Source organism: Cololabis saira, chromosome 12 (genome assembly GCF_033807715.1).
Source record: "Cololabis saira isolate AMF1-May2022 chromosome 12, fColSai1.1, whole genome shotgun sequence".
Lineage (NCBI taxonomy): Eukaryota > Metazoa > Chordata > Actinopteri > Beloniformes > Belonidae > Cololabis > Cololabis saira.
In genome coordinates this window covers 24,020,901-24,036,481 of record NC_084598.1, presented here as the reverse complement: position 1 = coordinate 24,036,481, position 15,581 = coordinate 24,020,901, and the positions used below count along the sequence as shown (strand labels likewise).

General features: G+C 38.2%; 2 protein-coding genes across 2 annotated transcripts; one reads left to right on the top strand and one right to left on the bottom strand.

Annotated features, from left to right (window-relative positions):
* Positions 1 to 241: 241 nt before the first annotated feature.
* On the top strand, positions 242 to 3,145 carry apobec2b (apolipoprotein B mRNA editing enzyme, catalytic polypeptide-like 2b). Its single transcript, XM_061736072.1, has 3 exons — positions 242 to 603; positions 1,270 to 1,450; positions 2,236 to 3,145. Exons 1-3 carry the CDS (start codon positions 314 to 316, stop codon positions 2,581 to 2,583), a joined length of 819 nt encoding a protein of 272 aa, XP_061592056.1. The 5' UTR covers positions 242 to 313; the 3' UTR covers positions 2,584 to 3,145.
* Positions 2,804 to 13,974, bottom strand: LOC133457148 (obscurin). The gene is made up of 18 exons (XM_061736071.1): positions 13,865 to 13,974; positions 12,947 to 13,018; positions 12,277 to 12,567; positions 11,925 to 12,188; positions 10,927 to 11,193; positions 10,477 to 10,740; positions 8,138 to 8,404; positions 7,696 to 7,959; positions 7,161 to 7,424; positions 5,744 to 6,037; positions 5,067 to 5,345; positions 4,873 to 4,987; positions 4,612 to 4,775; positions 4,435 to 4,536; positions 4,069 to 4,137; positions 3,809 to 3,868; positions 3,635 to 3,703; positions 2,804 to 3,524 (listed from the first exon to the last, which is right to left on the bottom strand). Exons 1-18 carry the CDS (start codon positions 13,941 to 13,943, stop codon positions 3,460 to 3,462), a joined length of 3,249 nt encoding a protein of 1,082 aa, XP_061592055.1. The 5' UTR covers positions 13,944 to 13,974; the 3' UTR covers positions 2,804 to 3,459.
* Between the last annotated feature and the right edge of the window lie 1,607 nt (positions 13,975 to 15,581).

Here is a 15,581-nt window from a genome sequence, read left to right as displayed (position 1 = left end):
TGAGAACTATTTAAAATGTAGAGGGCGTAAAGCCTCTAAACATACTATATCCACATTGTGGCTCAGTCATGTCCTGTCCTTTGGCCTTTCAGACTAGGGCATGGAAATAGGGCTGGGGGGTAGTTGAGCTGCCTACCCTCTACACCCGTCCAGACGCACATGTTTGAGTCCTATATCAGCACACAATAGGATCTATTCCTGTCGCTCTTCCAGGGTTATCACCCCACTTACACTGACTCACTCGCTATCTATTTACGCCACCCCTTCTCTTCATCCAACTCTCTCCCCTTACTTCCCTTACTTCCACAAAATCATGGCCGACAGAACCAACCGGTTAGGCGTTAAGAGGAAAGAGAAGAAAGTCGAAGACAAGGCAAAAGATGAGAAAGACAAAGAAAAGGAAAAGGGGAAGGAAAAGGCTTTGAAGAAGCCTGATAAACCTGTGAAGAAGCAAGAAAAGACAGAGAAGACAGAGCCACCAAAGGCGGCTGAGGAGAAGACGAATGGAGAAAGTGAAGGGGCCACAGCAGCAGAGGCAAATAACAATGAGGACAATGGAGAGTTTCAGCCCATTGAGCTGCCTCCTTTTGAGATCGTCACAGGGTAAGATTTCAAACATTTTCAAAAAAGTTGTTCTTCTTACTATGTTCATTCTTAGGTTAGTATTTTACCCTTCTATTACATCTTTAGTTCATAAGGCATGTTACTTGATTTTAGCAAGGACAGATATGGGCACCATCCTTTCCTAACTCAGCGGTAAGAATAGAGATGAGTCACAGAGCGAGCACAGATGCCGAGGCCTGCTGCAATATCTCGCTCTGCATCTGATCCCCAATCTTTGTCCTCTGAGACAGCTTGACATCAAAGCCATAAAAGATCTATTTCTGTGATCCATCTGGGTCTTCTGTGTGGACCAAAACAAAAGATTAATGAAACAAGGGAGAGGTAGAATGTAATTTATCTGAATGAGGGAAAAAAGAAGAAAATAAACCAGACACATTCACTGATCAAATCCTGAGATGACCTGACCTCAAAGCCGATATTCACGGAAAAAACTGTTTACTCAGCCGAAGTTTCATTACCATTCAGTGCGTCATCCTGTTGTAGAGTAATCCACTGTTATCAGAGGTGACATATTACTTTGAAAGCACTGATGGGCATATAAATGTATCCTCAGCGATGGTGACTCAGTCTTTTGAAAATTCAGAAAAAGAAAACAAGTTGGTTATACGATTGATGAAAACTCTCCCCTGTTTAACTCTCCACCAGGGAGCTGATGAGCCCGTTCTACTTCAAGTTTCAGTTCAGGAATGTGGAGTATTCATCTGGGAGGAACAAAACCTTACTGTGCTTCAGAGTGGACACAGCAGGAGACAACGCAGAGACCCTGCAAGGTTACATGGAAGATGAACATGCCTTAGCCCACGCAGAAGAGGCCTTTTTTCAACAGGTGATGAAAGCTCTCACTTAGCTCTTTGCGGGACAGCGGCAGTCTAGAGGATGTAGTAAAATCTAAATATGGCTATGGGGAATTACCTGAGTAACAGAGGATCTAATGTCCCGAAGGCAAAGAGTTAGGTGACACGTTTTTTAATTGCTTTGCAGTATGTACATACATATATATATATATATATATATATATATATATATATATATATATATATATATATATATATATATATATATATATATATATATATATATATAGCATCATACATCTGTATTAAATGAAAGTCTGCACCTTTTTTTCTAATTGGTGCCTAAAAAAAGGACCAGGATCCATTTTTCAGTGTTTAGTCATGAACTTTTTTGGATGCAGGAAAGCTTTTGTTTTTTTGTATTTGTGCAGATGCTCCTTCACGGTAGAAGTGAACACATCCAGTTCAGTGTTTTCCATCATTAGCAAAGCGTTTTTCAGTAGAAAGGGGAATCTGACGTGTAGTCTTATTAGCATTTCTCTAAGGAGCTTTGCTCGATCTTCCAGACCTCAACTTAATGTTCTGCGGTCCTCATCAGTCTGTCAGTTTTAAATGAACTAATTTGAATAATACTTCATTAATCTTAAAGGGAAGTATTAAGCCCAAAGGGAAAATTATCTGTGAATGAAAATGATATATGAAACACCATTTTCTTGACTTCTCTAAAATTGTACAAAATAGAAATAAAAGCGGATTGTGTATTTTGCTTTTCCATAATTGTTTATCTCAACAGATGTCTCCTCCTCTGCCTTTACAGGTGCTTCCTAATAACGCCTCCCAAGAGTACAACGTGACATGGTACGTATCATCCAGTCCCTGCGTAGCTTGTGCTGTCAAGCTGGTCGGCATCCTCCAACAGCGCAAAAAGCTTCGTCTCTGCATATTCTGCTCTCGCCTCTTTGAGTGGGAGGAACCAGAGATTGCAGGAGGGCTTAAGGCTCTGGTGCAGGCCGGCTGCAAGTTGCGAATGATGAAGCCAGTTGACTTCGTGCATGTTTGGGACACGTATGTGGAGAAGGAGGACGAGGAGAGCTTTACACCATGGGAGGATTGTCAAGAGAACTATGACTACTATTTTGAGAAATTGGCTGATGTCCTCAAGTAGATGTGAGTTACAACAGGTTGTGTTTGTAGCCTACAGGCGTTCCTGGGTAATAAAAAGATGTTTCGTTTGTTTTTTTAAATTACCATGCTTTTCACTTTGGTTTTGATTTGCTATCTTGTTACTGTTACAGGTTCCCACTGACAGAACCCCAAACATGCCTGCTAGTGAAATACCCACTAGTTAAATGTGTTTTTCACTGTCACGTGAAGCACTTGTGGCAGCATTTTATACTGTTTATTTTGATGAATTCACATATAAAAGCACAAAATATGAAAATAACTATATCAAACAAGATCCAACTGAACATTGTAGCCGAACAAAGCTGCTAAATCAATTGTTGAAATGTTTCTAGGATTAGATAAATTTTTGTGAAAGTGAACTCTGCTGACATCTGGTGTCTGTTTAGAGAAGTGAAATAAAAAGCGCGAGGCAACAATGACCGCTGCATAAATAATGTTTCACCATTAACAGTGTGCGATAAATATAACAATAATGTTGATAAAAAAACAGTTACAGGTTGTGAATGAGCATGTAATATGCAGAATAAATCTATACATAATTATTCAGTACGTTAACTTGTTTGTTCATGAGTACAATATTTGTATCTGAGGTACTTTGCCTAATTTCCTGAGAAATTTGCTCAAACTTTTTTCCCGTACTGCAGGCAGGTCAAAAATATTCAGCTTGTCTGCGCAGCCCGTGATGGACGACTCCACTCAGAACTGAGCAGGACGAGTTGAGTCTTGTTAAATGTGGGCCACAGCCACAGTGAGGTTGTCTCTCTTATCCAAAAATACATGGTCCTTGGTGTGCAGTCATCATTAAGGCCTCCCTGGGCCAAAGCAACTAAAATGAGCTTGTGGCATCTTCGGTGACTCATGTATGAAAGGAAACCATCCCAGCACCATTTTCAGTCGTACCATCGCTGCCAGTCGTCACAGCTGAGAAGATAGAGATGAAGATGGATCAGTAAAGTGCCATGTGTGTAGAGACGCTCCGGCAGCATCGTCACGCTCATTAGGGAAGTGTATTTGTCATTTATATTTATTACCCTGGTCCTCCTGTGAGGTTATTGGTAATGGTGTTGTTTCACTGCAGATGGTGCCGTTGTCGTCAGCTTCTGCTCAGATATGATCATAAAGAAAAAGTGCCTTTGATATGATGTTCAAAAGAAAATCCGGCATAAACTGCTGTTTTACTCATCTTTGGGTTGTTTTTTTTTTACCTTTGGGTGACGTATTCAGATCGTTCTCAGTGATGTAAGCAGCGAGGGGACAGGGAGCATCTGCAGCAAGAAGGAGGAAGGAACTAAGCATCACAGATCACAGCAAAATAAAACCTTATCCAAATATTAATGTGGAGGCAGGTACATTCACAGACCAGAGTAAAAAAAGAAAGAAAATACTTAGAAATGACTCCCTATCTGCAGCATTCTCAGAAAAAAACGTTTGAACTCGGAACCAGTTAGAGGCTTCGTCAACTTACCAGTGAAGTCTTTTAACTGAGCCATGGTGAGAAACAGGTTGTCCTCGTCTGGCTTCTCATCCTCAGAAGCTTACAACAAAACAAGATAAAAAACTGTTTACCGCAGCTGTTTTTTATTTTTAGATGTCAGCATTTATAGGTCACAGCTAAACCTCAAATAGGTTTTGGAGTCCACCAACCCCCGATAGAAACTTTTGTCCTTCAACTGTCTGCTATTTTTTTATGTGCTGTTATAAAAATGTATTACCGAAAACAGCTGCCTGCCAAGCAAAGAAATAAACAATAGATAAAGCACTTTCTCCGTCCATCTATCTCTCAAATATACACACACACATACACTGGAAATAAACTGAAATGGACCCAAACCTGGTTTGCGGAAGACTCTGAGGAAAATGCATCCGAGGAGGACGGCGATAATGCCAAAGAAAAGGCAACCAGAGATGGAAAGAAGGATCCTTCTTTTTAAGACTACGAGCGAGAAGAAAGTGAGATCAGATTTTTGGTGGGTACAAATACAAACTTACAGAGTTCAGTTATACTCACGAAGGTTCTTGGTTTTGAAGGAATCACTGCTTCTGGAATACGATGGTCTGCCGTTGCGGATGCCCTTGCAGGTGTAGTGGCTCTGGGCTGGGTCATTCTGCGGCGTGACTGTATATTTTTCTGACTTCTCTGATGATGGATCGACTTGTTCTCCCTCCCTGAACCTGTTTTAATAAGATTTAGTTGAATTTTCTTGATGGATTTCAATTTCTTTTCAAAAAAGAATGAAATTCACATAGGACAGGTTTTTATTGGAGTCACCAGGTGTAATTCCAGTTGTCGTTACTTCCCACAACTTCACATTTCAGCAGTAAGCTGTCGGTGGAGAAGACCTCTGACCAGTCGGTTTGCAGGATTATACTAGCCTGCGGGCGCTCTGCAACAAAAACAAAAACTATAACAGCACACGTTCAACTCTAGAGGAAAGAAAAGCAGAAATCAAAAAGTCAACCTACCGTGAACCTCAATTTTTGCACCTTCACTTTTGTCTGAGAAGTAGACTTCCTTTACTCCCCTTTTAACCTGGCATTCATATGATCCAGTGTCCGCTTTCGTCCCAGAAGTGATGTTGTGAACATGACTGTTTTCAGATGTGGCAAGCAGGTTGCTATCTTTGTACCACAAGTAGTCCCATCCAGAGGAGTTACTGACTTCACAACTGAAGGAGACCGAGTCGTCGGTGTGCATCAAACTGTACTCAGGATTCTGCACCAGTGTGATTTTAGGTTTTGCATCTGCAAAGAGAAGTATAATAGTATTTGAAAGGAAAGACTGTAGGGATAAAAATTGATTTTAACTAGTATATGATGCTTAATTTCAATAACATCTCCTGGAGATGTTGTTATATTTTATCTGGAGCCAGGCCGACTGTTTATACCAGTTCCAGCCCCTGAAGTCAGCTGTCTCTGTGCTGCAGCCTCTCACTAAACCTGACAGATTTTCATAAAACATGGCACGATATGCCAAACCAAAGCAAATAAGCTGTTTTGTTGAATTTGTGTGCAATTAAGTCCCTTTTTTTGCTTGATGTGGAAAATGTCCCATTTCCCATATTTTATTCTTAATTAAAATTTAAATTCTTGAAAAATCTTTCTGAAAAACTGAATGATGAAAAGAAGAGAAAATCTCTCACCATAAACATCTAGCGTGACGACGGAGCTCAAGTTGCTCCTGACAGACCTGCCCTCCAGCTCGCCTGAGCAGCTGTAACCTCCCCCAAGTGAAGATGAGGCTGAGGGGATGGAAAGATTGATCCCCTCTGTGTCAATAGTCACTTCTTTGCAACTCTGGACCTCCTCTCCATTCCTGTACCAGGTATACGTCCATACAGATCTTTTTTGCTGCATCTCACACCTCAACTTCACAGCCTCACCGGGAAACACGTCCAACCACTGGGTCACCGGCTTCAGAGATGGAACAGGAATTTCTAACATGACAGAGATACAATAAACCATTTTCCACATCTGTTTAGTAAAAATGCTTGACTTTGTTTAGTCAAGCACAGTGAAGTGGTTTTAATTTGATCTCCGTTCATACATCAGCAATAAGAGGAAGTAACAAGACTTTAATGATGATTTAGAGAAATTATGTAATTTACCGCACAAACATTATTTTTACTTGCAGTGTGGGAAAGCGAAAGGGCAGAGGCATGGACTGCTCAACTTCTGACTTGCCTTTTCTTTGTCAAACAAATAAGATCACCTACAGGCCTGCCTGCTGAATAAACCGGTTAAAATTATCCAAAGATCAGAGAATTTCTGGAGTTCATGATGGGAGACCATGTCTGCGCAGCAGGCGTGCTGTTTTTTCTGCTCAGTGAGAGAAGACGTGCCGTTCTCCAGCCTCCCGCCAATACTGTTTAAATGATATAAGTCGTTGGGAACAATTATTGGTGACTGAATGCCGACAGTAAAACGCTGTATTTATCAAACAAAATAAAAATGTATTACTTTAGAAATGACTTGCATTTTACGACTTGTGTTATGGCTCATAACTTAAATTTATATTTCATTGTCTTTGTTTGGTTCTGCTCAGCCTTGGGGCAATGTTGCTGAAATGATGGAAAGCTTCACGTTTTAAAAGATAAATTCTTGATTTAACACTGCAAATGATGAAATGTGGCTCTGTTTACATAAATTCAGAAATGCTTGAATCAATAAGCTTTAACTTTATTAGTTTGGTAATTTATAGCTCTTGTTTTCTATTTGCCATTCATTTTGACTGTTCTACTTCCTTTTCAACTGACATGCAGTCATCACCTCATTCTTCTTTTTTGTCAGTCTTCATGCACAGCTCATGCAAGAAAAACTATAAGAACTCCACCTAAACACGTACGCGGCCCACACTGGGGCAAACGCATGGGCGCTGTGCTACGCCACAACATCCTGTTCTAACAGAAAATGCAAGATGCACATAGAAAGCTGGTTAGTCAAAGATGAAAGAGCTTTTACATTTCATGTTTATGATAAAAGAATACACAAAATGACTTATATCAGACAGAATATTAAGAAAAAGGGGAAAAAAGGTGAATATTGTTCCTTTTGACCTACCTTCAACCACTTGTTGTTTTTCTTCACTGTGTCCTGTGGAGGTTTTTACACCTCTGCTGGCTTTGCAAGAATATTTCCCTTCATCAGGCAGATCCAGCTTGATGCTGATTGCGTCACCAGATTTACCAAGGCTATTTCCGTTCTTGAACCACTGATAATTCCATCCAGAGGACACATCAACTTTGCAAGTGAAGTGCACTTCTTCTCCAATGTACATTGGGTTAGAATCAGGCTTCTTATTGAGCGTTGGAGTGGGTACTTTTTCTGAAACAGGCAGTTCAAAACACATTACTGCTTTAACATACAACAAAGATTGTTTAACAAATAAAAAAGAAACAAGCAATCTAAAAGGATTATTTTCTACTTTTATTGTGCTAATAATGTTATAATAATCTAGTTTGTAGTAATTTTACTAAATACTGTAATTTACTTAGGAAAAACATCTAATATGACATGTTCCATAAGAAAGTTAATTTGACCATAATTTAAATCATAATCTACATAAACAAATGTATATTATACCATGAAAACTCACCATAAACCTTCACAGTGCTTGTGTTGCTGAAGTCAGAGCTGACTCCTCTGGGTGCAAGGTTAGCTTTGCAGGAATACTCTCCTTGATGGCTCTGACTGACTGAAGCGATGCTCAACAGCGATCTTTCATCATCCAGCTTCACTTCATCTTTGTACCAGGTGAACGTCCAGCCAGAGCTGCTCACTTCACAGCTAAACTTCACTTCCTCATTTTCAAACACATCTGACCAGGGAGTCAGCAGTTTCAGGATGGGCGTAGGTGGGTCTGAAAATATACATCACAAAAACATCCACAAATAAATATCAGTTTGTGATAAATAACACAAAGTACAACACAGCCATTCAAAGACAAGACACATGCTCATATAGATGGAGGCCTTAACCCATCACGTTGCCTCTGTTGTTGTGCAAACTGGCAGGTGACAGCATAAAGAGCCACTTACCAGAGACCTGCAGAGATGCAACATCACTGTCCTCGGTGTAGAAGGGGTTTTGACCTCTCTTGGCTTTGCAGTGGTAGTCTCCACTGTGAGAAGGACCCAGAGAGGGTATCGTAAAAGTATTACTGCCTGAAATTTCTTTTTTCTTCTGGTACCACACATATTCCCATCCAGAAGACACATCAACCATGCATGTGAAAGTGATTGATTCCCCAGGATACATCGCATCAAAGTTTGAATCTCGACTCAGCCTGGGTTTGGGCTTCGATGCTATTCAGAATAAAGAAAGAAAGGAGGACATTTCAACAACACATCACTCCTTCAGAAAATGAAGAACAAGCACTTTTCTGAGAAGATTTTGACAGACATGTTACTCCAGGCGTAATACTTTCTCAGTAAAAGTTGAGTTCACTTAGCTCCCTCTTGTTTAAGAATATGAAAAGTAAAAAACCCTTTTTTCCCCGGCCCAACAAATGCATCATCACAAAATGTCTGTGCTAAACTAAGATAAGCCTCTTATATGATGTACGCCTGGGGCAGTAACTTTTAATTTAAGTTGAGTTCACTTAGCTTCCTCTTAATACTATTTAACATGAGAAGGGGAGAATCAATATACATGTATGACAATGACTACTCAAAATGGAGGTCATGTCTTGCTTTTTGGTGTTTCACTTTTCCTCTAGCCTTTGTGTGTAAACGTCTGTGAATACAGGAAACGAATAAACTCTTTCAGATAGAAAACTGCTTCTGAATTTAGAACTGTGCTGGGATTAGACCGTCCTGAGACAGGTTTAGTTTACCCTACTTACAAAAAAAAAAACCCAAATCAATTTATTTCAGATGATTTACATTAAGTGCAGAGTGCAGAGTTTCATTTTTACAACTTGTTTTCTTCATCCTGTAACATGTTTGCAGAATGCCTGCCTGGATCCTTGCTCAGTACAGCGTCAAACAGCACGAACTACCAAGCTCTCCTGGTTCGGGCTTCCTCTAAAATGTCCAAATGATGTAATCTATGCCAAATGCTATCCTACTGACTAGAAAAGTACAGAGAAGAGTACTCGGTCCCCCCCACCACCTGGAGAACTGAAGACCCAGTGGATTACCTTATATTTGGGGTATTACAACATAAAAATCCCAACATATGGCATGGCGGTAAGTAAAATTGCTGATGCCCATGTATTTATAATTATTTCATTAGACCCGAACTGTATAAAAATTGTACAACAGAGGAATATTAAGAAGTAATTTCAAGAAGTAGTTTCACATGTAAAAATAATGACTGTGGCTGAGGATTATAGTATTTTTATATAACCTCTTGAGCTATTCTCCATAATATATATATATATATATATATATATATATATATATATATATATATATATATATATATATATATATATATATATATATATGTATATATATATATATATATATATATATGTAGCTACCCTATGACTCTATGCAGTTGAGACCATTATGTGCAAAATGTAGCTAAATTACAATTACTTTTCCAAAAACTTCTCCTGCTTATAGACAGAGAAGATGACTTTGTCTTTCTATGGTGCTGTTAATAACTTGAGTGCATACATTAAACGCATGTAAGGGTAATTTCTAATCTACGATTGTACATTAATGTATACATGTCTCCCCAATGCAATGTCATGAAGGCTTCAGATTGACAACACACAGGTTACACAGGTCTGTACTATGTACACCTCATTTTATCTAACATTACCAAACAGCCTATTAGGGATAACTTTACATTGATCATTATCTTTCAAACTTCATATAAACAAAAAAAATCTAAATTATTATGGCGATTTAAGAAAAACTAATATTATAACAGAATTGCTGTTGGATTAAAAAGGGGGTAAATCCAGCAAAATTTACAATGAACTCCTGATTTATGATTATTCACCAAGTTGTCCCAGACAACTTGTAATATGTTGTTTGCATATTTTTCAGGAGACACGCAGTAAAACACGATTTTATATAGAGGAATACAACGACACACACAAAGAGAAATAATGTCATCTGGAACATAAAAAGTAGTATAATTTTTTTAACAAATGCACAGGTTACTTAAATGTTCCCGTGATCCTTGTTAAAAATATGTTTATTTTTTATATTTTTACATTTAGGAATCTCTAGGCTGAAGTGTAATATTTCCGTTTCCATTTTATTTTAAGTTCAATGAAGTATTGATTAATAAACTCTTGCTACAAGATATTTGGATAAACATGAAGTTATCTATGTCAATAAAAATATGAAAGTTAATTTGACCATAATTTAAATCATAATCTACATAAACAAATGTATATTATACCATGAAAACTCACCATAAACCTTCACAGTGCTTGTGTTGCTGAAGTCAGAGCTGACTCCTCTGGGTGCAAGGTTAGCTTTGCAGGAATACTCTCCTTGATGGCTCTGACTGACTGAAGCGATGCTCAACAGCGATCTTTCATCATCCAGCTTCACTTTATCTTTGTACCAGGTGAACGTCCAGCCAGAGCTGCTCACTTCACAGCTAAACTTCACCTCCTCAGTTTCAAACACATCTGACCAGGGAGTCAGGTGTTTCAGGATGGGCGTAGGTGGGTCTGAAAATATACATCACAAAAACATCCACAAATAAATCTGTTTGTGATAAATGACAATTTAAAGAAAAACAAAGTACAACACAGCCCTCCAAAGAGAAACATGCTCATATAGATGGAGGCCTTAACCCATCACGTTGCCTCTGTTGTTGTGCAAACTGGCAGGTGACAGCATAAAGAGCCACTTACCAGAGACCTGCAGAGATGCAACATCACTGTCCTCGGTGTAGAAGGGGTTTTGGCCTCTCTTGGCTTTGCAGTGGTAGTCTCCACTGTCAGAAGGACCCAGAGAGGGTATCCTAAAAGTATTACTGCCTGAAATTTCTTTTTTCTTCTGGTACCACACATATTCCCATCCAGAAGAAACATCAACCATGCATGTGAAAGTGATTGATTCCCCCGGATACATCACATCAAAGTTTGAATCTCGACTCAGCCTGGGTTTGGGCTTCGATGCTATTCAGAATAAAGAAAAGAAAATAGGACAACTCATCAAACTGTACTCTTATGGTAAATGTAAATTCCTTTTAAAGGGACATTTTACATTTGAACAGTAACTCAGGTAAATTCATATGAAGAGACATACATACATATATTTATTTATTTTTTTGTATTATTATTTTTTTAAAACAAGAATAATATTAACTAAAGTCAACAAATAACTTCTTCCTGTATGGGATATGACTATTATTGCAGGCATTTAAGTTTATGCTCTTTACATTTCTAACTGAAGGAAATTCATTAAAAACAAATTAGCATCATTTAGGGGGATTCTCTCTAACTTGCATTCCTAATACTTAAACTCTCACAGTCTCAAGTTAAAGTAGTAAGTCAAAGCCTCATTTCTTAAGCCTCCATGGGACCCAAAGCAAAACTTGATTTTGGGGCCCTCTATTTCAGCCAACAATGATTGTTGATCATTCACACACTTACAGTGACTCAATGCAGCTCTCTAACCAATTTATTTTCGGCTACTTGGAGGCAGCAATCAGTAGTAGTATGTAGATATATTTTAAATAAAAAACTATATGAGCACATTTAGTTGTTATAGAATGATTACTAGTTCAGGAGTTGTGCCTCCGAGGGCAAAAATGTTTCACAAATGACAAATGTACAAAGAGTTATGTTCCAAAAGCCTCTGACTAAATGATTGTAAAGTTAGTGTACATCACGCATAAAAAGCTCACCATGAACTTTCACAGTGGCTGTGTTGCTGAGGGAAGAGCTGACTCCTCTGGGTGCAAGGTTAGCTTTGCAGGAATACTCTCCTTGATCGGACTGGCTGGCTGAAGTAATCTCAAGAGTTTTTCCATTTCCACCGAGATTCACATTGTCTCTGTACCAGACGGCCATCCAGCCAGATTTGTTGATGTCACAACTTAAGTGAACTGCCTCATTTACAAACACATCTGACCAGGGAGTCAGCAGTTTCAGAGTGGGTTTAGGTGGGTCTGAAAATACACATCACAAATCATAATTACAAACTGTAAATAAGAACCATAAAGTTAAAGAGTGAATATATACACAATATGTACTTACCGTTAACTTTGATGTTAAATTTGTTGCTGATTTTAGTGGAAACACCTTTTGTCTGATGCTCTCCTTTGCAGGTATAAGCCCCGGACTGGGTTTCAGCTTCTGCAGTGATCATGACCACTGAGCCGTCTCCTTTAAAGAGCAAACCTGAATCTTCTTGTAATTCCTGTTCATTTCTAAACCATTTAAAGTTCCAGCCAGAGCTGCCCTCAATACTACAACTTAACTCCACTTTCTCAGTCAGGAAGACATCCCATTCAGCTGACATCAGCTGAACAGTTGGTACGGGAGGCACTGAAAATGTTATGAAAATGGTAAGGATGAGGTTCAGACAAAAAAATGAAAATAATTACATTTGATGTATGCACATCAGTCCATAATTGGTGTTTGGAAAGTCTTTATTCCTAGCTTCTGCAACAAGATTCATAGGCGACCATCCAAACATTGCAAAACAAGACTACTGACTGAGAAAACCTACAGATAAAGCTCATGATGACTTCACAGAGGCTTTGATGACGCCCATTCAAGGAGATGTAATGCTTTTTGAGATACTGCTTGACCTTAAGAAGTTATCTTTTTACAATATATATATTTTAAATAAAACTCATTAAAATATGAAAGAAGGTACCTGATTGTTATCGCTTTGAAAAGTTGTTAAAGATTAAAATCTCACCATAGACAGTTGTTGGAGCTCTGATTGTTGTTGGAGCTTCGCTTACTGAATCTGCGCTGACGGTTTGGGCGACTGCTAAAAGAGAGTGGGAACATGAAGAGCACACTTTAAGATTCGATCAACCTGGAATTCAGCTATTTCTATATTCAAAGGGTGGCCATAACCAGAAGCAACCATATCATTTAAATACAGAGCTGAAAAAAAATAAATTAGGAGCCAGTTTTTTCTTAAAGGTAAAACAAGCAATGTGAACTTTTCGCATTGATCAAAGTCTGGGCAGGTGCTTTTCATAAATCTGTCTGAAATGTTCAATAAAATCATCAAATTCTTACTTGCAGCCCCAAAGGTCATGAACATGTTGTCATGTTTGACACATTCATTCATACAGAGGAAAATATTTTTGTAGCACTAGAATAAAAGTTTCCGGTGTTAAACAACACAAGATAAGCTGAATGCTTCAAACAGGACTACCACAGGAACTGACGAACTCAGGACAATAAAGAACTTCATGTTCCTCATATTACCGTTACCCATGTTTTACTTCCTAAACATGTCTTTGGCCTGAGTTGTTTATTATCTAATTTGCAATTATCAGTAAATAAATTAGTTTACAATAACAGAGGTCCGCTTGGATGTGGAACATGTGTTTTCCAGTCAAAAACTAAATGTTTTCAAGGTTAAATAAATAACAATAGATGCACAAAATTAATGATTATGATAATACATCAGCTTAAAGCTGTAAAATAAATGCAAATTCAAAAGATGTGCACATGAGAGACTTGGTTTCCTATGTCCCGAGCTGCACAAATTCAGATTTGTCACATAAAAACAAGAATGAATAATAGCCGAAGATAAGAGTATATGTAAAAATAGCATTTAAAAACTATAAACATGAAATAAAAGATAAATATGACTTACACATAACTGCAAAGACGTTTAGAAACCACATTTTCCATCCAGTCCGAAGCGCTGGGGCTGCGTGACTGAACTGACTCATAATAACTGCCAAGTGCGGCTCTGTGAAGGAAATGCACTGCAATATAGAAACAAATGAAATAAAAAAAACTGATGTCACCTTAGGACGGAAGTTTTCTGTAACCCGGACATTAGCTGTTGTGTTTAAGGAGAAACAGGAAACGTGTTGGTAAACCACACTCACATGTTTAACATCAAGTGTTCAAGGTTTAAGGAACGCGAGGTATTAAACAATTGTAAATTGCGTTAGTTACTGTTTAATATGTGTATGTAAAAGAAAGAAAAAAAACGAGTGAGAGTCCTTGGTATTTGCGGTTTTAGTGCAGTTAGATTTTCTGAGAAGGTGCTGCAAGGCTTTCGTGTGAGAGAGGAAGCTCCTGCTGCTTTTTTTTAAACTATTAACCACAAACTGCACGACATCCTTCTGTCGTCAGCAGAAGGTGCACGCGAGAGATACAAACAAGGTTTTTTAATGCATATAATAATAACAATAATAATAATAATAATGTCTTGGAAGGCACCCAGAGCGCTGTACAACACAAAACGATATCATTTTTAGATGTTTGAGTGTTATGCACGGTCACCTCCCAGTGTCATGAAAATATCAAGTGCTTCATCTCAGTCTGAAGTTACAAAGCATGACTTGTTGCATGTCTGAGATGTGGCGCGTCGGTGCGCGTCCGGTTTCTGTTCCTGTCATTTGTTGTCTCCTCACAACCACCACAAGGGGTCAGTAAAACACAGAAAATCTAACCAGCCATCCACCTGCTTCTTAGTGTCAGGGGTCGCACAAGATCCATCAACACCCTGCATCCTGTCCCAGCTGTCCCAGCGATCACACACAAACTGTGTAAACTTTGGAAAAAAATACTGATAAAATCAAACACATCCAAAACAACCCTATTGACATAGAGGTTTAAGAGTGGGTCAAATTGTCAGGGGCTACAGGTTTTACACCCAGGACACAAACAATCTATGCAGTGCTGGAAGGGATACAAAACTGCCTAAATAGTTTAACTATTTAGTTTAAAAAGTGGATTCTAGAAAGATCAGACTGGAGGTCATTTCAACATTTATTCATTTCCACAGCTGCTTACGATTAAAGAGCGACAGTTACTAATACGTCCACTCAAATTCGTTCAAACATAATTGTATAATGTGTATAATTCACTGTAATTATACACCATCATGAAACCACTTATTTTACAGTTTTCATTACTATGCCAGTGTGGTAGGGAGGGATTTTTGTTTCTTTATTATGCAAGCAAAGACTACTCGACTAATCACAAACTGTAATTCTTCTTCTTTTTTTTTTAAAATTGCAAGTAAAAAGTATTTAATTGAAATATAAATCCAAAATTTTGTTTGTGAATATAAGTTTTTTTGCGAGTCTAAAAGTTTTGTTTGTGAATTTAAGTTTTGTTTGCAAATCTAAAAGTTTTGTTTACGAGTCTAAAAGTTTTGTTTACGAGTCTAAACGTTTTGTTTGCGAATTTAAAAGTTTCGTTTGCGAGTCTTAAAGTTTTGTTTGCGATTCTAAAAGATTTGTTTGTGAATCTAAAAGTTTTGTTTGCGAATCTAAAAGTTCTGTTTTTGCGAATATGAAGGTTTTGTTTTCGAGTCTAAAAGTTTTGTTTGCAATTCTAAAAGTTTTGTTTGC